At 49.7% G+C, this 24,589-nt stretch overlaps 2 protein-coding genes and 1 long non-coding RNA gene across 4 annotated transcripts; 1 reads left to right on the plus strand and 2 right to left on the minus strand.

Moving 5' to 3' along the window:
- Positions 1 to 1,313: 1,313 nt before the first annotated feature.
- LOC118254209 (argininosuccinate lyase) lies at positions 1,314 to 10,037 on the minus strand. 2 transcript variants are annotated; one of them, XM_035559281.2, is made up of 17 exons: positions 9,923 to 10,037; positions 9,769 to 9,831; positions 7,604 to 7,798; positions 6,569 to 6,652; positions 6,198 to 6,254; positions 5,536 to 5,633; positions 5,173 to 5,250; positions 4,838 to 4,915; positions 4,650 to 4,702; positions 4,353 to 4,415; positions 4,116 to 4,230; positions 3,317 to 3,401; positions 3,140 to 3,199; positions 2,792 to 2,875; positions 2,418 to 2,498; positions 2,061 to 2,167; positions 1,314 to 1,556 (listed from the first exon to the last, which is right to left on the minus strand). In XM_035559281.2, exons 2-17 carry the CDS (start codon positions 9,778 to 9,780, stop codon positions 1,406 to 1,408), a joined length of 1,401 nt encoding a protein of 466 aa, XP_035415174.1. In that variant the 5' UTR covers positions 9,781 to 9,831; positions 9,923 to 10,037; the 3' UTR covers positions 1,314 to 1,405. The 2 variants fall into 2 exon arrangements, with proteins under 2 accessions (XP_035415174.1, XP_035415173.1); XM_035559280.2 differs by having other exon boundaries at positions 9,763 to 9,831.
- LOC118254211 (uncharacterized) lies at positions 6,258 to 12,929 on the plus strand. Its single transcript, XR_004780615.1, has 3 exons — positions 6,258 to 6,360; positions 8,998 to 9,056; positions 12,840 to 12,929. It is a non-coding gene; the product is annotated as an uncharacterized LOC118254211 (long non-coding RNA).
- A 1,667-nt stretch (positions 12,930 to 14,596) lies between these two features.
- LOC118254088 (argininosuccinate lyase) lies at positions 14,597 to 22,609 on the minus strand. The gene is made up of 16 exons (XM_050714815.1): positions 22,520 to 22,609; positions 20,672 to 20,866; positions 19,637 to 19,720; positions 19,268 to 19,324; positions 18,909 to 19,006; positions 18,546 to 18,623; positions 18,211 to 18,288; positions 18,023 to 18,075; positions 17,589 to 17,651; positions 17,277 to 17,391; positions 16,478 to 16,562; positions 16,301 to 16,360; positions 15,954 to 16,037; positions 15,579 to 15,659; positions 15,101 to 15,207; positions 14,597 to 14,825 (listed from the first exon to the last, which is right to left on the minus strand). Exons 1-16 carry the CDS (start codon positions 22,607 to 22,609, stop codon positions 14,675 to 14,677), a joined length of 1,479 nt encoding a protein of 492 aa, XP_050570772.1. The 3' UTR covers positions 14,597 to 14,674.
- Between the last annotated feature and the right edge of the window lie 1,980 nt (positions 22,610 to 24,589).

The raw sequence follows: 24,589 nt of genomic DNA on the forward strand, positions 1-24,589 counted from the left end.
CCCATTCCAAACACGTCCCCTAAGAACTTCCTTACGAATAAAGCAGGACAGAAACAAGTCTCCCAGAGGCCAGGGAGGAAGGAAATGCCACCTGATGGATTTTAATTTTACAGCACATTTATTTGTAGTATTTGTTTGCTGAAGAGGTATCTGCATGTGCAGCGATCTGTCAGTCACGCTGGGTCTGATTCAGTTAGCAAGCTGACAGCAGGCCAGCTTATCGCAGGGCAGTGAAAGGCTTGGTGACACGTGAGAATATCAGAAAGGTGGAGGGACAAATATCAGGCACCACTGATTATGATGTTTTAATTAAGTAGAAGATTGAGATATGATAATATGCAAAGACTACCTTCTTTCAAGCAGCAGGGCCCCACGTTACTCAGCGCTGAACCCCAGGATGCTGAGCGATGGCTGCTAGGAATGAGGAATTCTAGTCAGCTAAGGCCTGTGCAGATACTAAGCAGGATACTAGGCAGTCTGCAAGGAAAGAAAATTGTGAGCTGGGGAGGTGGAGATGTCCATCTTCTGACTGTTGGTGTTAGATAGTGATGTCACCTCTTCACCTGAATTAAGTGTACATGCTTGGTTTTTCTGCCACAACTAGCTTAGGTGGCATATCGTTGTTCAGCTAGGGCTTTTCTTGGTCTCAGTTCTGATTTTACAGCAGTAAGGACAGGCAAGAAGATGGAAAATGATTTCTGGAAGAGGCAGACAGCAATGCCAGACATATTTTTCAAATGCTACCCTAGGTAACTTGGCCCAGCTTGCAGAAAGGAAAGCGCTCGGTTTGAGATAGCACAGCCCCTGTGCTTCAGTGTAAACCAGAGCTAACGGTGGTTTTGTGATGGATAGGGAAGAGCTGTGGGTTGACCCGCTGGGCATGTTCTGCCTAAAATTAAGCATGTTGCAGTGCCAGGTGCTGAGGAGGTTTTTCCCTGCCAGGGGGCAGGCAAGCTGGCTGGCACACATAATCCTAGGAGGAAGGCAGTGACAGCTGGTGATGTGGCATGTGTTGCAGGTGCTGTACCAAGTGTCTTGCTCTGTGAACACCCGCAAGTCACCTTCTGAACCCTGTGTAACATGGCATGGCACTGCTGGATGTAGCCGTGTACTATGTCCACTAGCTCCTCCCATTTGCAGGTCCCCTGTTGTAGACAGACGCTCCTGCTACTCTAATTACCAGCCACCTAGAGCTCCCCTGCTAGGGAAGATTCCCAGTTCTTTCACAGCAGTGACCAGTTCCCCAAGCCTCAGAAGGGCAGAGGAAACCCAGCTCAATCTTGCCCCCTTAGAAGCAAAACACAAGACAGGAGTTTCAGTGAACTACAATACACCACAGTGTTTATTAACTCTGAATTAGTGTGATAAGCAAAACACTACATCCATGGGAAATGTCCCCAACACTCTAAGCTTGTTCCTTCTGCTTCTTCATCAGCTCCCTCAGCTGCTCGATCTGGGTAGTCACGCTGCTCTTGGCGGTACCGCCCATGGCAGTGTACTGCTCCACGCTGTTGACAAAGTTGAAGACCTGGGAGACATCGCTGCTGAACAGGGGGCTAGGGAGGCAAAAAGGAGAGGTGTCAGTGCAGGGTGATGGGTGCTGGTTGCTGGCTTTACATGCTCAGTGCCTGCAGAGAGGATAAGGGAGGGGAGGCTGAGCCTTATTCCAAGGGGAAAAGCCTCCGGCTGCTCTGCCTCTGCTCTTGTAGTGCCGGACAGGAGCAGCTCGTGGTAGACCAGAGTCAGCTCCAAGGGGAGAGTGAAGAGGCTGGGAGCCAGACTCCTCTGGAGTGCTGGTGCCTGCAGGTCAAGGCATTAGCCGCTTCCAGGCCCTCCCAGGACCTGCTGCCCATGTCCTGCTCAAGTTCAATTGTAATACTGTTGTCCCCTTTCAGTTATTACAGGCTTGGCAGTAGCAGCACTGATAGTGAGGCTGGGAAGATTTTTGGGGTGCTGTCAGGCCTGGCCTGTTTGCAGAAGGGCATAATAGAAAGCCTGTACAAGCCAGGCTGATATATGCCATATCTCCCCTCAAAAGGCAAAGTGATAGTGACACAAACCTGATGCTCTTCAGGTCCTCCAGGCTGAGTTTATTGATGGTGATGCCTTTGGTCTCGGCAAGGTGGACGGCCTTCCCCGAAGCAGTGTGAGCTTGTCTGAATGGCACCTGTAGTAAAAGTAAAGTCCAGAGTCAAGTGACCAAGCAACTGGGCTGCAGACTCAGGCAAGAAAGAATGTGATCTCATTTTGCTTTGTTGGTTTGATTTTTACTTAAAGCAATGCAACATAAAACTCTGTTTGTTGACCCACACTGATCATCACCTGGGGACAGAACAGAAGGCCTCATCTCAGGCCCTCACTGAGCAGCATTCTCCATCTAAAGAAGTCACAGCTCCAGGTCTCCCTCCTGTACTTACTCCTTTGCGAACCAAGTAGAGAGCCAGGTCAGTAGACAGCATCTCAGGGGTCAGAGCCTTCTCCATGTTCTCCTTGCTGATCTGTAGAGAGGAAGATAAGAGGGAGGCATGATCATCCGCTCGTCCTTGGGGAGGCATTAGTGGTCACACTGAGGGGACTTCATTGCCAAGGGACCAGGCTCTCCAAGGACCTTTTCTGCAAGCTAACCCTCAGATCTAAGTGTACCCGAGCTGCTGCTGTGGTGGGGGCATAAGGAGCAGTATGAGTGAGCAAGAGGCTTCTTCTTAGGACAATTGTAGAGCTCCTGTGGCTGTGCTATGCACAGAATGTGCCCCCCCCAACCACATGCAATAGTGAGAGGCTGAAGCCTTACCTGGAGGGTAGAGATCACCCCAGTGGCAACCTGGAGCACAGCAGTCAGGGTGTCCACAACATCAAAGACAGCCTCCTTGTCCTCCTGCGTGAGGACACAGATACACATCACCGTTAGATGGCCTGATGGAGCCCAACAACATGGGCAGCCCGGCCAGCAGAGGAGGCAGCATGTCATGTCACGGGCTCCTGCTGGGGTGGGGTGTGACCTGCAGCATGCAGTGCCTCAGCACTTTTTTTTAAATCATCCTGCACAAAATCAGGGCAATGCAGTGCAAGAGCCTGCTCCAGAGCCAAAGAGAAATGTGCTGGTTCAGAGAAACGGACTGAAGAGTAACGTCTGTTTTACCTGTAGGTCCTTGTTGTAGGTGCTTGGAAGTCCTTTGAGAACCATGAGAATTGAAGCCAGCTGTGGAGAGAAACAGGTAAGGCAGTTAGCTATCAGAAGATAAGCTCATTGCCCCAGCAGGTCAGAGCCCACACTGGGCACAATTCCCTATCCTTCTTCTTTCTTAAGCACACTCACCCGTCCAAACACACGTCCAGCCTTGCTGCGGATCAGTTCCAGGCTATCAGGGTTCTTCTTCTGAGGCATCAGGCTGCTGCCAGTGCTGAAAGAAAGACGTTTGCAATGTAACGGGGAGCAAGGCCCCAATCCCTGCAGACTAAGACAGGTCATGCAGCATGCTGGCCCATCCCTCTGTTAGCCACGTGAGTGCCACCCCCTTGACTGGCCACCAGTCTCGGTGTAGGAAAGCAGTGAAGCAAGTGCTTGGAGTTTGTCATGTGTGCCAAAGCAGAGCCTTGATTTTGCAGTCTTGTCTGGAGCTACCGCCCAGTGCTGCCTCTCAGAGGGAAGAGAAATCAGAGGCTACTTGGCAGGCCCTCCAGAGGTGGCATCAGACAGGAGTGTTTCTGTGGCCTTGGGGAGGCAGGGCTGTGGCTGTGCCACCCTGAGAGACAGGAAGTCTGTTAGGATTGCAAGCCGTGGCTGTTCAGGGAAGGGGTTGGGCAGGAATTCCCAGCAGAAGAGGAAGTTCTGTGCCTGCACTTTTACAGCCCAGGCCTGCCAGCTCTCACTGGGGAGGAGCATCCGCTGAAAACAGACGCAGTTGAGTTACCAGAGTCAGAAATCAGTGATCCTTAATGAGGAATGCTCTCTCTTAGCCTGCCTTTCTGCCAGCCTTTTTGTGCTCTGGGGAGTTGATTTGTGTGTCAGCCTTGTGCAGCAGGGAGCCCCCCAGCTCTGTCTCAGTCTCTCAGGTGGGGAGAACGGAGGAGGAGAGGCCGAGGGAAGGGATGTCTGCCCAAGGACCAGCACCTACCTGTAGGCATCAGAGAGGGTCAGAAAGCCGAACTCGCTGGTGCTGTAGATGATGAGATCTTCAGCCATCTTGCTAAGGTGGATCATCAGCAGGGTGGCAACAGAGAGGAATTCCACTGCAGAAAAGGCAGGAGGTCAGTTAGAGATTTCAGTCCCCTTGTTAATGGGGTTAACTGGGAAGGCCTCCAGAGCCTGTTTCTAATATGGCAGAGGTAAGAAGCGATGGAGTCGTGCTTACCCACAAAGTCTCTCTCACTAATGGCATCCATGCTGTTCAGGCTGATTGAAGCAAAGTCCAGTTCTGTAAGGAAAGTGGTGGACAGAGCAGTCAGGGTTGGCGTGACTAGACCTTGAAGGCAGAAGGTTGCCCCAGCCTGCAGGTGACTGTGAGCCCTTGACTAATCCCAGGAACACCAACATGCTGAAGTTTTATGCTGCACAGGGCCTTTACTTTTAGGCCTGTCCCTGTGCATCTATCCCTCCCTCCCAGACACTTCAAGTAGAGCCGTGCCACCCCGTCGTAGGCAGACATTACCGCTACGCAGCATCTCTCTGTCAATGTCCAGGGGGTTGCCAGCCAGAGCACCGCTGCCAGGGAAGAGAGAAACAGAAGCCAGATATAACTTTCTGTGAACTCCAACCAAAGTTGTGCAGGGAACATAACTCCCAAGATGTTCGAGAGCCAAGTGATGCCCAGGGATTACACAGAAAGTCAACTGTTACCTTCCCAGGGGCAGGACGTTGATCCTCCTCTTCACCTCTCCCAGGCGCTCAGAGTCACGGGTCAGTGCAACAGCATGGCTACGAAGGGACATGAGAGAGAAAGCATCTGAAGTCAGAAACTGTCCCATGAGCTGAGAAGTAATTGTGGCTAGATGGTTGGGGAATGCCGAGAGCTGGCCTCCGGAGGCAAGTGGGACTGAACATGGGGACGTCTTGGGGCAGGCTGCAGGGTTTCAGCTCTGTGCCACCAGAGGATGGTGGGCTGCTGGGCTGCTGCTGAGCAGGGCCCCAAGGATGCCGAAGGCTCCCTGGAGCCGAGTGTGAAAGGTGGTTACCTGAGCAAGAACTGGCTCCATCTGACGGGCTGAGCTTTCTGCAGGTGGGTGTAGCCAGGCAAGATAACATCAATTTCTCTGCATGTGAAAGGAGAGAAAGAGGTGAGCAGCCCCTGTCAGTGTAAGGGCAGTGTACATCAGGCTATATCCCCAGCATACATTAGGCAAAGAAGAATGTCTCTGAAGCAAACTGTGGAGAAAGAGGTGCCGTTGTCTTTTCCTGTGCTATCCCGGACTGCCTGGCTGTAACTTCCCCTGCAGAAGACCTTGCTACTGCACCCGGTTGGTCTTGCAGTCAAAGAACAAGCCTGGAAGTCTCCCTTCCCAGCAAGGCCAAGGCCACTGACTGGGGAAAGGACTTACATGGCAGCGCGTTCCACCAGGGTCTTAATGAGCTGCAGCAGGTGAGTGGAGATGACAGAGAGGGAATTCTTCATGAACAGCTTCAAGTCAGTCACAACCTGGACAAGATTGGCCACGGTCAGATGAAGGAGAGTGTGACATACTTAGTGACCAAATACAGTTCAGCAGAAAGCATTGGCAGGTTTCTGTCTTCATTGGTCCATATGATAGATAAGGACATATAACCTGAACACTTCCCTGGTCTCTTCTTTCTGAAAGTTGCTGTATCTTTCTTCCCAGTAACAGAACCGAAGACCAGTATTTTCAGTGGACTTCTAAGGTATTGTCTACTTTGGATAACATAATCCCCAATTTACACAAGTGTCATCAGCAAAAGTCCTAATCCCAAAAGATGCAAAGCACCCAGCCAGTAAAGTCATGGATTCAATGGGCTTTCAAAAGGATGTCAGTGGAAGTTCATGGCCTTATACCACTGAGCAGCCATCCTGCACAACCTACTCCCCTGTGCAGATGAGTCACTGCAGCAGCACTACTTTAAAGCCCTAGGGAATATGTGCTGGAGAGAGTAAGGGCATGTGAAAGATGGCAGAAAGTTTTCACAAGGAACTGATGGGGGAGGAGGGGTAGTAGTGAAGGAGAAAAACAAGTGGCTCTATACATACCTGATCATTCCTGCTTCTTCCAGTGTGCAGCTTTCCAGCGATATCGCCAATCAGCTCCTGAGGACAACAGGAAGACTTCCATCACTGTCTGTATTCTAAGCAGAAGGCTCCCCACAAGAGCAGACCTCCTCCCAGCCTGGAAGGGACTCAGCTCTAGGATTCTGTAAGTAGCTATGGGATCTCTTTGGGGAAGGGCAACTCTGTGTTCTGTGCATGTACAGGGCCTCTTCCACAAAAGGGGTCTTGGACACTCTTGACTACAGACTTAGTACCAGAGTTGCTGAGGACTGTTATAGTGGGACACAGACACATGCACTTAGTGTCAGGCAGATCAGGCTAGAGAGGGACAGGAAGAAGTTAGAGGACCAAACCTTCAGTCTGCGTTCGTTGGCAGTGTGGATATCCTCATCGCTTTGTTTCACCACAAAGACTCCCTTAGACCATTCCTCAGAGATCTACAAACAGCAGAAACACAAGTCAGCCCCTACTGTTCCCTGCTGTGGGGGGGCTGTAGGTGTCCCCAGCAAATACCGTCTTCTGCCGTCCTAATGGAAGTCTCACAAGTCCAGCATTGCCATTCTTTCTCCATATTCTATATTGCACACAGTGGGATTCATGTTTTACACCCTTGCTGATCCTGCAATGTTCTGTCCATAGGAGGACTTAAGCATTGCAATGAGAAAGCAAGCTGAAATGTCCGTCGTTGCTGTAGCATTGTCCACAAAGATTTTCCTATACAAACATTGTATAGACTCCCCATTGTCCATGGCGGGTGAGCAACAACAATGGATATTTCAAAAAAAGCGCTTAGCTGCTCACTTCTCTTCACCCCTATACAATGCTATGCATTGCCTTCTACTAACTCAGGCGGCCAGACACAAAAGGATCCCAAGCGCCAGCGGAAAAAGAATATTCCTAATTCACACTGAAACAATTCCTCGGGAATGTTCAGTTTGAAGAGGATGGGGGCCAGGTCACACTGAGCACATCTCACCGAGGCACCAGCCTTCCACAATGAGCACTCACAGTGCACTCATCGGGGCTGCAGGCTCTCATTCCTGGCTTTTCAGCTGGTTCACCTCCTACTGCCTGGCTTTGGTGCCTTTAGCTAGACGAAATCTGAGCGTCCATCCCCTGCCCAGAGCGTCTCTCAGAGTACCAAGAGTACAGAGGGCAATAAACATGGGCCTCTCTGGTTCTCCCTGATTTAGGGCAGCATTCCCTCTCAGGAAGGCACTTCTGCACATGCCTGGTGCTAAGGAATAGAACATGAGGGTACCGAAAGATGGTTTTAGAGTGGCAGCTGAGGGAGGTGCTGTCTGATAAGGAGCTATTTGTTGTAGTACTGTTGTGGGGATTGGACGTAGGCCTGAGGACACGTGACAGTTTATGAAGGAAATAAATACCTTTTCCAGGCCACTCAGGATCTTCTCCAGCTCAGTTTTAGTTAGGATCCCAGCCTTCTCCAGAGCTTTGGCATAAGCCATGCTCCCCTGGATATCAACTTCAGACAGCCTCTGGTCATAGGCAATGGAAGAGTTGAGCATCTCCATGATGGGATCTGTGCTTCCACTGAATCTTCCTCCCCAAAGTTTATCTCCCTGTGAAAGAGGAAGAGGCAAATTAAAAAGGCATAACAACTTCTATTAACGTTCTAAGGACAATGTAGTGTCCATTGAGCTCATTATCCAACACAGAGAGCAAGCTCAGCTATGTTCTTTCAGTGCAGTAGCACTGACCAGAAGAACCCCTGGACTTTATGACCTTTGACAGTTATTTGAAGAGGTGGAGAGCAAATTACTGTTGCTAGCCCTTGAGCTGTCAGGTCAGGCTCAGGAGTCCTCCAAGATACTTTACCCCTGCAGGACTCCGTAAGGAGTTTGGCTTGGCCCTGAAAACAAATATCAGGGCATATGGTGCAAGAGCAGCATGTATCTAGCTTTTAAGGCTGCTTCTTGTCACTGACTACCTGATAGCCTAATAGCATGGAAAAAAATAAGCAGTCATAGGGAATATAGTGAAAGCTAGTATCCTCTATTATTTGGAATAAGTCCATTGTTGTGCAAAGGAGATTTTTCTGTTTGACAAATAGCTATGGGTCAGCACAAGCTGCATTATCAAGAGTTTGAAGTTACAGTGTAAGCATCTCCTGAGTCCATGATGTGCTTACAAGTTTTGGCATAAAGTTAGCATAAAATCAGCTACGGTACTGACTCTAGAATGGAGTCTGGGTACCTTTTGGCATCAGGAACATTCAGAAAAATAAGTCAACACATAGATGGTTTTAAAATACATAGGAAAAGTTGTTTGTTTGTTTTTCTACCCAAATCAAGATAATTTACTACCCAATTCCTGGCATGCATCGCAGCATGGTTTGTGTAAAGCTTTTTCGCCAGTGTTTCAGCAACTGAATGGATTCACTAGCTAAGAACCATTGGATTTTTGTTTATCTGGGTAGGACACCTCCTAAAGCCCTAACTGGTAAACTTGCAGGGAAATAGATAGGGATGTTACTTGTGCAGAAACCTTCAAACTAATTCAAAATTTCAAAAGCATCTCCAATTTCTTCTTTGTACCTGCTGATGCTGGAGAGAACATTTAATGGAAGGCCCTAAATATAGGTGATTGCTAATCTACTTGATTTTTAACCACCCCATCAATCTCTTCTCATGCTGTACATTATAACTACCATGGACAGCAAAAAGCTGGCTGGGACAGTTGCAAACTAATCTGTGCTAGGGTTTTATCAGTCAGCCAAAGCACTGTTGAGTAACCTTAGAAACTTTTTCCCCCTCCCCAGAGACTGTCTCCACATCTCAACAACGTGCCTGAGAGGACAGCAGGCAGAAGCCTACAGAGGTAAGCGTTGCACATGTTTTTTCATATCTTTGCAGCAGCTTTGTCAGCAAGCTGAGGGGAGGGAGAGGGGGGAAAAAAAAAATAAATCAGAATTCAAGAAGTGTTAAAGGTCCTCCATGTGGATCCAGTGCTTACAGGAGTATGGCACAGGGGATATAACATTAAAAGCCAGTACCTGAGGGTAAGCACTTCAATGGGGAACTGCTGTGTCTAGGCATATCTTCAGTATTATGGGTTTCCGCCAAAGTAAGAGGTGGGTCAGAAGAAACATTGCAACAGATACATTTGCAATAGAGAAATCAAAACTGAAGGATTAATTTTAGCTAGTTATAGGGCTCTGGTGAGAGGAGGAAGTGGCTACAGCCTGACACTGATGGACACTGGTGCACAGCCAACAGCAGAGTAAGCCAGGGCTGTAGGAGCTGCTCCAAAGGCAGGAAGCACGAGTCGCTAAGACAACCAGTCACAGAAACCGAAAACGCAGCTTTGGTACAGAGAAGTATTTACACAAGCTTTTGTAAAGTACCTGCCTAACCACAGGTCAGCAGGAACGAGCTGCGTGGGCTGTCGCGATCTGTCCTAGGTAGAGGGAAGAGCCCGAAGGAAATGGCAGGCTGCGCTGCCAGAGACTCTGATTTTAGCAAAGCAGAGCTCGCGTTAGACAGAGCGCCCCAAGAACCCCCCCGAAGTTAAAAGCAAAGCTCACCCTCACCTCGGATGCCATCTCAGAGGACGTTTTGCTCGCGTGTGCGGCGATCCCGGCACCTGGTGCAACCTGCGGGACAGCGAGGCGAGGCTCAGCTCTGCTCCAGCCCCGCGGTGGGACAGGACCCCGGGACCCCCGCTGCCCACCCGGCCCCGCTCACCGTGTCCGAAGCGCAGCCCCGGTGGCTCCGTGTTCCCTGTCCCTGCCGCCCCGCTTTTACCCTCCTCGGAGCCGGGCTGGCGCGGCTCGTCCCGCCCCGTCGGGGCGGGGTGGCCCCATGGCCGGCCCCCCCCGGCCGCCCCCTCCCCTCGAACCACCCCGCAGCCCCGGCGTGTTTCTGCTTTGCCTTCGCCAGGCTGCTGCCACGGCATTTTTTTGCTTGTCTGTGCGCTCAGAGGTGTTTGGGGGAGCGCAGGAAGCGCATCCCCTGGTCCCCTTTGGGGTTGTTCTTCCCTTTAGGCAGCCCTGTTGTCACAGGATAATTCAGGTAGGAAGGGACCTAGTCCAGCCATCTTTTCTATGCTCTTTTCTCAGTACTGCCATTCATCCCCTTTCCGAGTTAAAGAGCAAGTCTAGGGCGCTGTGGGATTGCAGGATTAGGGTGTGCTGATTTCTGTAGCAGAGGGGACACAGACGGGGTGCCTTGGCTTGGCACCCGGCTTGGCTGCCTCTGGCTTCCCAGCCCAAAGGAGCAAGTACCTTTAGCAGCTGGGTGTCCGGAGTGCTGCCTTCAGCATCAGTCCAGAACAAGGCTCAAACTCTCTGTCTGGATTTGTACCCAACTCTTAATTCACTGCTTCTCCAACACTTCCCCTCATGATCATTTTTATTTTAGGGAGATGACCCCATTCCCTTTAGGACTAGCAGACCTGCAGACACTGGCCCTGTTCCTTTTAAGACTAGCAGACCTGCAGACACACACAGCATCACGCTTCCTACACTGGGAAAACTTCTTTGAACCATTTTGTTGGCAGGTTCCTTCCTCCCTCTTGTGAAGTCCCTCATGTTCAATGATTCTCACCTTGATGATCTTTTATGAGTGTCTTTGTCTTTATGCCGGGCTTTGGCAGGAGGTTGCTGGGAAGCTGGCAAAATGCTAAGCACTACACTTACATCCAGATGGAGCAGATACAGGGAAAGGCTTTACCTCTTGGTGTCTGTGACACGGGCTCAAGATTGGCTATGTGGAACGCTCACAACCTATGCAAAGATCGTACCTCCTCCTGTCTGAAGACACAGTACAGGAGTTGCCCAAAGGGACAAAGGGTAGGAGGAAGATGCCCAAGGCACTACAGTCAGGAGGGCTTAGAGTGCACCCAGCCGGTCCTGGCACCTCTCCCCGAGGCACCTCATTTTTGACCCACAGGGCTAGAGAAGGGAAGATGGAATCTCTGTGGCACTTCCAGAGTTCTCCAGTATCTACTTTTCTAGATGAGTTTTTATGTCATTAAGCACCCTATGTACGTGTGATACGTGACAGCTTTGATTTTTAAATATTACCTGTATTTAAACAGTTACATGGTTAAATATAAGAGTGAAAGCTCCGGTTTCTGTTCTACTACTTCCAGGCTTCTTTGTAATTTTTTCCACTTATCTGTACATGCATCCCTCTGTAACATGAGGTATAGAACTAGTTGAAGAATCCCAATGAAATTAGTTTGTGTTGCCGCTGATGGAGAGGGGTCTGGGTGGACACATCTGGGTATTTCTGTCTCAAATTCATACATGCTGCCTGCAGGGGACGTTGCAGTCACACAAATGCATCTGTTCTCGCTACTCTTTTGTGACAGCAGAGAAGTTGTTTCTTCAATTGAAAGCTAGGGGGCAGAACGACCAGGGATAACAGCGTGTTTAGGAGAGAAAATATTCAATGGGACTTTTTCAGTGTGTGAAAGTAGGTTAGAGATCTTTTCCTTGTGGCGACCCAGTGAAGGGTCATTACACTACTTTGTGTAATGTTTCAAGTGCCCCTATGTAGGTATTTTATCTGCTTGGATGCCAGATCAGAGTTACATAGCCATCTGCTGAGACTTTCAGTAGTTCATGAGCAGCCTACATGTCAGACTGTACGTCTAAAAGGACAGTGTATGAATTCACAGGATAGAATAGAATCATAGAATAGAATCATGAAGGTTGAAAAAGCCCTCCAAGATCATCTGGTCCAACCATCCCCTTACTACCACTGTCACCCACTGAACCACGTCCCTAAGCACCACGTCCAAGCTTTCCTTGAACACCCCCAGGGACGGTGACTCCACCACCTCCTCGGGCAACCCATCCCAGTGCCTGACTGCTCCTTCTAAGAAGAAATATCTTCCAGTTTCCAACCTGAACCTCCCCTGGCACAGCTTGAGGCCATTCCCTCTGCTCCTATCACTGGTTACCTGTGAGAACAGGCCGACCCCCAGCTCCCCACACCTTCCTTTCAGGGAGTTGTAGAGAGCAATAAGGTCTCCCCTGAGCCTTCTCTTCTCCAGACTAAACACCCCCAGTTCCCCCAGCCGCCCCTCACAGGACTCGTGTTCCAGGCCCTTCACCAGCTTCATAGCCCTTCTCTGGACACATTCCAGGGCCTCGATGTCCTTCTTGTAGCGAGGGGCCCAAATTGAACACAGCACTCGAGGTGTGGCCTCTCCAGAGCAGAGTACAGGGGGATGATCACCTCTCTGGTCCTGCTGGCTATGCAATTCCTGATAGAAGCCAGGATTCTTGGTGTAAGTGCCTTCCTGTCATCTGTGATGGAGCAGGAGTTTAAGCCCAAGTCACTCCTAAGTAGTGTCCAAGACACTGATCCTTCTGTCTGCACAGAACTTCTGTAATAAGGGACAGGATTTTAAAAACCCAGATCACAATGAGTCATAGTAGGGCGATGGTGAAAGTCTGAAGATATTCTGGGTCACAGTCTCCTGTAATGTCTATGGAGCTCCAGAGACCTTCACAGTTCTCTCCCAGTCTAAGTTATTCCATAATTTTTAAGAAAAGGGTGGATGGGTGGGAAGTACCAGCGATTATGAACTACTCATTTAAGTAGGAGACCGAGATGTGATAATCTGCTAAGACCTCTGTTTTGCTTTCAGTTTGGCAGGTCCCTGTGTCACTCAGCACCAGCTATGAGGAGCAACGCCAGACACTCGCTGATGGAAGCAAGAAGAAATCTATTTGGCTGAGGCTCTTAAGGTACAGAGCAATAGCTAGAAGATACAGTCAGGGAAAGAGAAACTAGTGGCACAAATAGAGAAAGTTTATGGGAGGGAATAGAAGAGCTGTGAGCTGGAAATGGGGAGCTAATCCTTCTGACTCCATTGGTGTTGGATATTGGTGTCACCTCTCCCTCTTTTGCACCTTCCCCCTATTGGCAAAGTTGCATAAATGATTTCCTACCTCATCTAGCCTATCTAGAGAGTGAGACACAAGTGGCAAAATAGAAATAGAGCCGGAAGTAACGAGAAACACAAAGGAGGTTTATGGAGCAATGATTGAAATGTGGTGTTCTTTAAATGCCAGGATCAGATCAGGTGTAGGGCCAGAGTAGGGGGAGACTGGGGGTGGAAGGAAGTGTTGAAGAAAGGGAAGTTTCTGTTGTTGGTGCTTTTCCTCCATATTTAAAGCGCTAATGCCACAAAGGTAGGATGAAAGCACATTGTATCTCCTGGAGTACTTCATTAATGGCAGGAGATTTAGCTCATGGCACTTTGCACTGTCCAGTCTATGCTAGAGCCCTTAACCAAAACATGGTGAGGCAATGCTTGTGTTACTCCCATTACCTATGTGTGCTGCAGAGTCTTGCCGTACTCTGAGTCAATAATGTGTTGCTGTATCAGCATGGAGGGCAGGGTGCTGAGCAAACCACCAGCTTTAAAATGCTGTGACAAAAAAAGAAATTGCCCATGACAACAAGCACTATTGTGCTGTGAATTCCAGGTTCAAGCTGGTTCAGTGTTTAATGAAATTTGCCCCGCCTTCCCTATAGAAACTATTATTTCTCTGCCTTTCAATCAAGTAGCAGTTATTCCAAACAGAAATCTCTGCAGAACAGTAGTGGGAAGTAATGTTATAAATACTTGTTCAACCAAATATTTTCCCCATAAGAATGACACAAGATTGTTGCACTTTCATTCCTAAAGTAATGCTTTTCCTGATCTTTTTTCTGATTTCATTTCAGTAAGGACAGGCAAGAAGATAGTAAATGATTTGTAAGAGTCAGCCAGCAATGCCTGCCTGTTTTCAAGCACTCTGCCCCCAGCTAGATTGGCTTGGCTTGCAGAAAGGAAAGTGCTTGGTCTGGGATGGTGCAGCCCCTGTGCTTCAGTGTAAACCAGAGCTAACGGTGGTTTTGTGATGGATAGGGAAGAGCTGTGTGCTGACCTGCTGGGCATGTTCTGCCTAAAATTAAGCATGTTGCAGTGCCAGGTGCTGAGGAGGTTTTTCCCTGCCAGGGGGCAGGCAAGCTGGCTGGCACACATAATCCTAGGAGGAGGGCAGTGACAGCTGGTGATGTGGCATGTGTTGCAGGTGCTGTACCAAGTGTCTTGCTCTGTGAACACCCGCAAGTCTCCCTGAATAACCTAGTCTGGCACCACTGGATGGGGTCTTGTGCTGTGTGCACTTGTTCCAACCATTTGCAGGTCTCCTGATGTAGACAGACTCTCCTGCTGCTCTCTAAGTACAAGCCCCCTAGAGCACCCCATCCAAGAAGAGCTCCTCTGCTAGGGAAGAGATTCCCAGTTCTTTCACAGCAGTGACCAGTTCCCCAGGCCTCAGAAGGGCAGAGGAAGCCCAGCTCAATCTTGCCCCCTTAGAAGCAAAACGCAAGACAGGAGTTTCAGTGAACTACAATACACCACAGTGTTTATTAACTCTGCATTAGTGTGATAAGCACAATGCTGCATCCACGGGAAATCTCCCCACACTCTTAAGCTTGTTCCTTCTGCTTCTTCATCAGCTCCCTCAGCTGCTCGATCTGGGTAGTCACGCTGCTCTTGGCGGTACCGCCCATGGCAGTGTACTGCTCCACGCTGTTGACAAAGTTGAAGACCTGGGAGACATCGCTGCTGAACAGGGGGCTAGGGAGGCAAAAAGGAGAGGTGTCAGTGCAGGGTGATGGGTGCTGGTTGCTGGCTTTACATGCTCAGTGCCTGCAGAGAGGATAAGGGAGGGGAGGCTGAGCCTTATTCCAAGGGGAAAAGCCTCTGGCTGCTCTGCCTCTGCTCTTGTAGTGTCGGACAGGAGCAGCTTGTGGTAGACCAGAGAGCTAATTCTTTTCATAAGAAAGCCTGTACAAGCCAGGCTGATATATGCCATATCTCCCCTCAAAAGGCAAAGCGAAAGTGACACAAACCTGATGCTCTTCAGGTCCTCCAGGGTGAGATTATTGATGGTGATTCCTTTGGTCTCGGCAAGGTGGACGGCCTTCCCCGAAGCAGTGTGAGCTTGTCTGAATGGCATCTGCAATGAAAGCAAAAGCAAGCGTCAAGTGATCAGGCAACTGGGCTGCAGACTCAGGCAAGAAAGAATGTGCTCTCATTTGTGTTGACTTGTTTTTAATTATGGAAATGAAATCTGAATCCGTGTTTTCTGGGGTGTGAAGAGGGGAGGCATTAGGACGTAAAATTCCACCTGTAAATTACTATCAAGTCCACCCGGCAGCAGTTCCACTACTTGGGATACATGTAAAGAATGGGTTTCCAGCTTTCGTGTTTGTTGACCCACACTGATCATCACCTGGGGACAGAACAGAAGGCCTCATCTCAGGCCCTCACTGAGCAGCATTCTCCATCTAAAGAAGTCACAGCTCCAGGTCTCCCTCCTGTACTTACTCCTTTGCGAACCAAGTAGAGAGCCAGGTCAGTAGACAGCATCTCAGGGGTCAGAGCCTTCTCCATGTTCTCCTTGCTGATCTGTAGAGAGGAAGATAAGAGGGAGGCATGATCATCCGCTCGTCCTTGGGGAGGCATTAGTGGTCACGCTGAGGGGACTTCATTGCCAAGGGACCAGGCTCTCCAAGGACCTTTTCTGCAAGCTAACCCTCAGATCTAAGTGTACCCGAGCTGCTGCTGTGGTGGGGGCATAAGGAGCAGTATGAGTGAGCAAGAGGCTTCTTCTTAGGACAATTGTAGAGCTCCTGTGGCTGTGCTATGCACAGAATGTGCCCCCCCCCAACCACATGCAATAGTGAGAGGCTGAAGCCTTACCTGGAGGGTAGAGATCACCCCAGTGGCAACCTGGAGCACAGCAGTCAGGGTGTCCACAACATCAAAGACAGCCTCCTTGTCCTCCTGCGTGAGGACACAGATACACATCACCGTTAGATGGCCTGATGGAGCCCAACAACATGGGCAGCCCGGCCAGCAGAGGAGGCAGCATGTCATGTCACGGGCTCCTGCTGGGGTGGGGTGTGACCTGCAGCATGCAGTGCCTCAGCACTTTTTTTAAATCATCCTGCACAAAATCAGGGCAATGCAGTGCAAGAGCCTGCTCCAGAGCCAAAGAGAAATGTGCTGGTTCAGAGAAACGGACTGAAGAGTAACGTCTGTTTTACCTGTAGGTCCTTGTTGTAGGTGCTTGGAAGTCCTTTGAGAACCATGAGAATTGAAGCCAGCTGTGGAGAGAAACAGGTAAGGCAGTTAGCTATCAGAAGATAAGCTCATTGCCCCAGCAGGTCAGAGCCCACACTGGGCACAATTCCCTATCCTTCTTCTTTCTTAAGCACACTCACCCGTCCAAACACACGTCCAGCCTTGCTGCGGATCAGTTCCAGGCTATCAGGGTTCTTCTTCTGAGGCATCAGGCTGCTGCCAGTGCTGAAAGAAAGACGTTTGCAATGTAACGGGGAGCAAGGCCCCAATCCCTGCAGACTAAGACAGGTCATGCAGCATGCTGGCCCATCCCTCTGTTAGCCACGTGAGTGCCACCCCCTTGACTGGCCACCAGTCTCGGTGTAGGAAAGCAGTGAAGCAAGTGCTTGGAGTTTGTCATGTGTGCCAAAGCAGAGCCTTGATTTTGCAGTCTTGTCTGGAGCTACCGCCCAGTGCTGCCTCTCAGAGGGAAGAGAAATCAGAGGCTACTTGGCAGGCCCTCCAGAGGTGGCATCAGACAGGAGTGTTTCTGTGGCCTTGGGGAGGCAGGGCTGTGGCTGTGCCACCCTGAGAGACAGGAAGTCTGTTAGGATTGCAAGCCGTGGCTGTTCAGGGAAGGGGTTGGGCAGGAATTCCCAGCAGAAGAGGAAGTTCTGTGCCTGCACTTTTACAGCCCAGGCCTGCCAGCTCTCACTGGGGAGGAGCATCCGCTGAAAACAGACGCAGTTGAGTTACCAGAGTCAGAAATCAGTGATCCTTAATGAGGAATGCTCTCTCTTAGCCTGCCTTTCTGCCAGCCTTTTTGTGCTCTGGGGAGTTGATTTGTGTGTCAGCCTTGTGCAGCAGGGAGCCCCCCAGCTCTGTCTCAGTCTCTCAGGTGGGGAGAAGGGAGGAGGAGAGGCCGAGGGAAGGGATGTCTGCCCAGGGACCAGCACCTACCTGTAGGCATCAGAGAGGGTCAGAAAGCCGAACTCGCTGGTGCTGTAGATGATGAGATCTTCAGCCATCTTGCTAAGGTGGATCATCAGCAGGGTGGCAACAGAGAGGAATTCCACTGCAGAAAAGGCAGGAGGTCAGGAGGTGAATAGGGCATTGGTTTGCTGACAACCCAGGGAGCCCTGACTGAAGCTTAGGCCCAAGTTTCTATACAGTTATTTCCCAGTGAGGGATTTCAGTCCCCTTGTTGATGGGAAGGCCTCTAAAGCCTGCTTCTAACATGGTGGAGGGAAGAAGCAATGGAGTTGTGCTTACCCACAAAGTCTCTCTCACTAATGGCATCCATGCTGTTCAGGCTGATTGAAGCAAAGTCCAGTTCTGTAAGGAAAGTGGTGGACAGAGCAGTCAGGGTTGGCGTGACTAGACCTTGAAGGCAGAAGGTTGCCCCAGCCTGCAGGTGACTGTGAGCCCTTGACTAATCCCAGGAACATAAACATGCTGAAGTTTGATGCTGCACAGGGCCTTCACTATCAGGCCTAGGCGACTATTATGCAACAGTGCTGGTTGTTCCTGCTCCCACCTCACAGACATGGTCTGTATCTTTGCAGTAAAAAAGCTTATATGAATCATTTGCTCTTGGTCCAATGTTACAGCACAGGATAGTGCTTTAGGACGCCACCTGTCATTGCTTCCCCCCCTCCCAGACACTTCAAGTAGAGCCGTGCCACCCCGTCGTAGGCAGACATTACCGCTACGCAGCATCTCTCTGTCAATGTCCAGGGGGTTGCCAGCCAGAGCACCGCTGCCAGGGAAGAGAGAAACAGAAGCCAGATACAACTTTCTGTGAACTCCAACCAAAGTTGTGCAGGGAACATAACTCCCAAGATGTTGGAGAGCCAAGTGATGCCCAGGGATTACAGAGAAAGTCAACTGTTACCTTCCCAGGGGCAGGACGTTGATCCTCCTCTTCACCTCTCCCAGGCGCTCAGAGTCACGGGTCAGTGCAACAGCATGGCTACGAAGGGACATGAGAGAGAAAGCATCTGAAGTCAGAAACTGTCCCATGAGCTGAGAAGTAATTGTGGCTAGATGGTTGGGGAATGCCGAGAGCTGGCCTCCGGAGGCAAGTGGGACTGAACATGGGGACATCTTGGGGCAGGCTGCAGGGTTTCAGCTCTGTGCCACCAGAGGATGGTGGGCTGCTGGGCTGCTGCTGAGCAGGGCCCCAAGGATGCCGAAGGCTCCCTGGAGCCGAGTGTGAAAGGTGGTTACCTGAGCAAGAACTGGCTCCATCTGACGGGCTGAGCTTTCTGCAGGTGGGTGTAGCCAGGCAAGATAACATCAATTTCTCTGCATGTGAAAGGAGAGAAAGAGGTGAGCAGCCCCTGTCAGTGTAAGGGCAGCGTACATCAGGCTATATCCCCAGCATACATTAGGCAAAGAAGAATGTCTCTGAAGCAAACTGTGGAGAAAGAGGTGCCGTTGTCTTTTCCTGTGCTATCCCGGACTGCCTGGCTGTAACTTCCCCTGCAGAAGACCTTGCTACTGCACCCGGTTGGTCTTGCAGTCAAAGAACAAGCCTGGAAGTCTCCCTTCCCAGCAAGGCCGAGGCCACTGACTGGGGAAAGGACTTACATGGCAGCGCGTTCCACCAGGGTCTTAATGAGCTGCAGCAGGTGAGTGGAGATGACAGAGAGGGAATTCTTCATGAACAGCTTCAAGTCAGTCACAACCTGGACAAGATTGGCCACGGTCAGATGAAGGAGAATGTGACTTATATTGTGAGCTTGTCACTGTAAAATAAATCCCTCCTTGTTCTATGTGATGGGAAGACACAACTTCCTCTCATAAAATGTGTCCTTGGTCATTCTGACATGATAATGTCACTATATCATCCTATCGAGGGACAGAGCTAAAGGCTGCTCTGGTCAGAATTCTCATGAAGTGTGGAGGGGGAGGAGTAAAAGGGCAAAAACAAGTGGTTCTGTACATACCTGTTCGTTCCTGCTTCTTCCAGTGTGCAGCTTTCCAGCAATATCACCAATCAGCTCCTGAGGACAACAGGAAGACTTCTGTCAGTGTCTGTCTCTGTATTCTAAGCAGACTACCCCCAAGAGCAGACCTCCTCCCAGCCTGGAAAGGACTCAGCTCTAGGATTCTGTAAGTAGCTATAGGACCTCTTCTGGGGAAAGGCAATTTTAATGTCTATGCTGGTACAGTGCCTTATCCACAAAAAGGGTCTCGGACATGCCTGACCATGCACCTAGGGAGTCAGTACTAGAGGTGCTGAGGAATATCAAAGTGGGACAGAGACACGTGTCAGGCAGATCTAGCTAGAGAGGGAAGAAGTTAGAGGACCAAACCTTCAGTCTGCGTTCGTTGGCAGTGTGGATATCCTCATCGCTTTGTTTCACCACAAAGACTCCCTTAGACCATTCCTCAGAGATCTACAAACAGCAGAAACACAAGTCAGCCCCTACTGTTCCCTGCTGTGGGGGGGCTGTAGGTGTCCCCAGCAAATACCGTCTTCTGCCGTCCTAATGGAAGTCTCACAAGTCCAGCATTGCCATTCTTTCCCCATATTCTATATTGCACACAGTGGGATTCATGTTTTACACCCTTGCTGATCCTGCAATGTTCTGTCCATAGGAGGACTTAAGCATTGCAATGAGAAAGCAAGCTGAAATGTCCGTCGTTGCTGTAGCATTGTCCACAAAGATTTTCCTATACAAACATTGTATAGACTCCCCATTGTCCATGGCGGGTGAGCAACAACAATGGATATTTCAAAAAAAGCGCTTAGCTGCTCACTTCTCTTCACCCCTATACAATGCTATGCATTGCCTTCTACTAACTCAGGCGGCCAGACACAAAAGGATCCCAAGCGCCAGCGGAAAAAGAATATTCCTAATTCACACTGAAACAATTCCTCGGGAATGTTCAGTTTGAAGAGGATGGGGGCCAGGTCACACTGAGCACATCTCACCGAGGCACCAGCCTTCCACAATGAGCACTCACAGTGCACTCATTGGGGCTGCAGGCTCTCATTCCTGGCTTTTCAGCTGGTTCACCTCCTACTGCCTGGCTTTGGTGCCTTTAGCTAGACGAAATCTGAGCGTCCATCCCCTGCCCAGAGCGTCTCTCAGAGTACCAAGAGTACAGAGGGCAATAAACATGGGCCTCTCTGGTTCTCCCTGATTTAGGGCAGCATTCCCTCTCAGGAAGGCACTTCTGCACATGCCTGGTGCTAAGGAATAGAACATGAGGGTACCGAAAGATGGTTTTAGAGTGGCAGCTGAGGGAGGTGCTGTCTGATAAGGAGCTATTTGTTGTAGTACTGTTGTGGGGATTGGATGTAGGCCTGAGGACACGTGACAGTTTATGAAGGAAATAAATACCTTTTCCAGGCCACTCAGGATCTTCTCCAGCTCAGTTTTAGTTAGGATCCCAGCCTTCTCCAGAGCTTTGGCATAAGCTATGCTCGCCTGGATATCAACTTCAGACAGCCTCTGTTCAGTGGACATGGAAGTGCTGAGCATCTGCATGATGGGATCCGTGCTTCCGACAAACCTTCCTCCCATAAGTTTATCCCCCTGAGAGTAATGAAGTTAAAAGATATGTTCAAATGGCTTACCGATACATTCTCCTAAGAATCGTTTAATGCTAGCCCACTCCTTATCCAAGTAAAACTGAGGCCTTGCCCAGGCATCTTTATTTTTTTCAGTGCAGTAGCACTGACCAGAAAGGTCCCTGGACTTTAGAAGCTTTAGAAATTAATTGAAGAGGTGGAGAGCAAGTCACTGTTACTAGTATTTAGCCCTTGAGCTGTCAGGTCAGGAGTCCCCCAAGATACTCTACCCTATGGCTCTGTGGGACTCTGGAAGGAGTGTGTACTGTCCTTGAAAACAAATATCAGGGCATATGGCACAAGAGCAGCACTGATCTGTCTTGTAAGGCAGCTGAAGGTCACTAACCCTCTCATAGTCTATTGAAGAGAAAAGTAAGGGAGTCAGGGTTATAGTGAATGCTAGCATCTACTGTTACTTGGAATTAAAAAAATAAAAAAAAAAAAGAAGGAAGCCTTTCTTTTAGGGAGACTGTAAGTAAGTATTTGGTTGACAAAGAGCTATGGGCCAGAAGTAGCCACATCCATTTTGGCTTAAACTTAGCAGCAGATCGGCTAAGGGTGCAGACTGTTCAGTCTTACAAATTTTAAGAAGGGGAAAAAAAAAAGGCAAAAAAAAAAAAAGCAGCAGCCCCAAAGCCCCCAAAGCACCCCCAGGAGCTCAGCAATCTGTGGTGCTGGGCAGCGGGACCCCGCTACCATGGACAGCGGCGGAGGGACTCGGGGAGCCCCTGCCCCAGGTCCCTGCCGAGCTGGTGGACCTGAGAGGAGAGCAGGGGAGGGAGCCTCAGGGTTGAGCCTGGAGGCATGAGGTGTTGGGAGGCTTGTTTTTTTTTTTTTTCAAGTTTTGTTTTTTTTTTTAAAGCAGGTTTGTCAGCAGGAGAAATCGGAATTGCAAAAACAAAGTTTAGCAGCCCCTCGCTGGGAATCCAGTCCCCTGGGGTGAATAGCACCGGGGATGGGGTGCTAATAATGGCCAGTGCTGCGAGCTCAGCGCTTGGACGGGAAGAGGCATCAAGGTACATCCTCCCTACTGTGGGTTTTCACCAGAATCAGAGGTGAGTCTTCAGAAATACTGCAGCAAACACGCTTGCTGTCCCCTTTTCTGTTTAAAACCCGGCAAAACAAAGCAGGCAGAGAGGAGCACCCAAAAACACCCTGACAGACATGGTAGGGCACACTGCTGGGGTTACCAGCCAGCGGAGCTCGCATTTGCTAGAGCATCCCTACAGCACCCCGAGAGCACCCCGCAGTTAAAGCAAAGCTCACCCTCACCTCGGATGCCATTTCAGAAGATGTTTTGCTCGCGTGTGCGGCGATCCCGGCACCTGGTGCAACCTGTGGAACAGCGAGGCGAGGCTCAGCTCTGCTCTGTCCCAGCCCCGCAGTGGAACAGGACCCCAGGACCCCCGCTGCCCACCCGGCCCCGCTCACCGTGTCTGCAGTGGAGCCCTGGCCGGTAGCTCCGTGTGCTCCCTGTCCCTGCTGCCCCGCTTTTACATGCCTCGGAGCTGGGCTGGTGGCTCGTCCCGCCCTGTCGGGGCGGGGTGGCCCCATGGCCAGCCCCACCATGGCCCCCCTGCAGCCCCTCACCCTTCCCACCCCTCTCCTGCCCCCAAACCCTGCCGATCCAGCACATGATGAGCGAGTCAGGAGAGAGGCATCCTTGCAGGCTGCGAGGAGGAGCGTTGGGAGAGATGCCCTCGTTCATGTTGCTTGTTCGTAAAGTTTCTGGTGGAGCTTTAGGCAGCATGCATGTGGCGTGCGAGTGTTTTCTTTGTGTTTTCACTGACAGGTCAGCTCCACTCCTGGGAATATCCTTGTACTGAAGGAGTCATCTCACTCTGTCCCCCTCTACATTGGAATGAATGTACTTGGTATGATGGGTAGATCATCGGTGCTCCATCCATGTTGTCACCCCAGCAAACATGCAAGAATAAAATAGAATTGTTTAGGTTGGAAAAGACCTCTAAGATCATCAAGTCCAACCATTAACCTAGCAAATAGATGGGAACTGGCTGCCCTTTCCAGTTTCTGTGCAGAGGAGCCTTTTTACCCCGCTTAAAAGGACACTGAAGCTTTGTGGGTTTCTGCTCTCATTAATTGTATGGGGTCATTGCATGGGGTCAGTCTTGGGAAGAAGCTCGTGTGAGACTGGGGCTGCGGGGTGTGAGGTTGTGCAGGCTGAAGTGCCAGTGCCACAGCAGTCACTGGGTCTGCAGCCCTGGCAAATAGCCCTTCTTAAATCCCTCAAACCCTAAATATCATGAATGTAAATAACTGGTTTAAAATACAGGGGAGCTTTGGGAACAGTGGCTCACAAAGCTGCTCCTCAGCACCAATTTCTCATTACCTCAGAGCACTTTTCTGCAGCCACTCCACAGAATGAGCGCTTGCTGGTTTGCCATACTGAGTGTGCTACTACAGTGAAGCATGCTTCCATCTCCTTGATTCAGACCTTTGTCAGAGCTCATGAAACGTATTCTGTTTTTCTTGTCCTCATGTTTTCTTTGCCATTAACTGACCTGCTTGTCCTTTTTCTGCCATTCTTAGTTCTGCAACTTGTCACCTTTTCCCATTCACACTAGGACATCCACACTAGGAAACTGCTTAACTGTTTTGTCATCACATTCCTCATTGCTCTGAAATCCCTCATTTTTAACACTTTTCTTGTCTCCTTCACCCTTTAGGAGTGTCCTTGTCCTTACTTTGACAGGAGACTGCTGATGTTTTGGGAAAATAGTGAGCACTGAATTTACAACCCAAGTGAATCCTGTAGAGGGAGCACCTCTGTCTCATGGGGTTAGAGGTATGGACTCCAGGTTAAGACGCAGCCTGTGTAAGGACTGTATGTTTTTCTTCCTGAAGATATCAAACAAGACTTGCCCAAAGAGAAGAAGGGAAAAGGGAGCGATCCAAGTGCCCTGGTGAGAGATCAGTAACGCAGTGACTTCATGTGAAGTATTTGTGGTGATGTATCGTGGGGTTTGGCCTTGGTCCCATTGAAATAAATTGTTCTGATGGATGCTGTGGGACAATAATCTGCAACCCATATGCAGCTGGGTATTACTCACTGGGAACAACCTGGTTGAATTTCTGCAGTTTTCATAATCTATGCCTTGACCACGAATCTAGTTCTGCAACCAAGAAGCCTTCTGTGTTTGCTATCAGGTGATCCTATTTAGTCCTACTTTTATCAGTCTGTCTGATACTGGACATAGCAAGGACATGTACTTGCACATGGGATCTGTCAGCAGTATCATTGTGCGTTTAGCAAACTTCACAGGAATCGGTTTGTTTGTAGTACGCTGCTTACCTTCTGTCCCAGTTTGTATCTAGGAGGTTGCTAGTTCTCTCTTTTCCTGTTTTTAGATGAAACACTCAATAACTCTCCTTTCTATATAGTAAGCAACATGGAATACAGGGCAATATTTTTATAATGAAGAAGTGAAACTGTATATCTAATCAGAAGTCCTTAATGTAACACTGCACATTGAAGAAGTAGAATGTCTTAAAGATCCTTTGGGCTGGGACAGTTGACTTTTTTGAGAGGAAAACAGTGAGCTAGCATTGCAGAATAGGCTTTCTAACAATCACAGAAATGTATTCTCCTCATTACTCTCTTCTCTATTTGTGCTGGTTTTGATGCCTCTCTATGTTCTGTCTTCTTTCAGTCTTTTGATTTGCCTAG

This window comes from Cygnus atratus, chromosome 20 (assembly GCF_013377495.2).
Source record: "Cygnus atratus isolate AKBS03 ecotype Queensland, Australia chromosome 20, CAtr_DNAZoo_HiC_assembly, whole genome shotgun sequence".
Classification (NCBI taxonomy): domain Eukaryota; kingdom Metazoa; phylum Chordata; class Aves; order Anseriformes; family Anatidae; genus Cygnus; species Cygnus atratus.

What these genes read in the sequence shown, in the direction of transcription:
- LOC118254209 (XM_035559280.2), bottom strand. An exon ending in GAAGAAGCAGGAATGATCAG is followed by an intron (nt 5,634 to 6,197) that starts GTATGTATAGAG and finishes AATCTTGTCCAG; the next exon opens with GTTGTGACTGACTTGAAGCT. An exon ending in CAGAGAGATGCTGCGTAGCG is followed by an intron (nt 4,416 to 4,649) that starts GTAATGTCTGCC and finishes CTTTCCTTACAG; the next exon opens with AACTGGACTTTGCTTCAATC.
- LOC118254088 (XM_050714815.1), bottom strand. Translation starts at nt 22,609, where the DNA reads ATGAACGAGGGCATCTCTCCCAACGCTCCTCCTCGCAGCCTGCAAGGA. An exon ending in GAAGAAGCAGGAACGAACAG is followed by an intron (nt 19,007 to 19,267) that starts GTATGTACAGAA and finishes AATCTTGTCCAG; the next exon opens with GTTGTGACTGACTTGAAGCT. An exon ending in TAGTGAGAGAGACTTTGTGG is followed by an intron (nt 17,392 to 17,588) that starts GTAAGCACAACT and finishes CCTTTTCTGCAG; the next exon opens with TGGAATTCCTCTCTGTTGCC.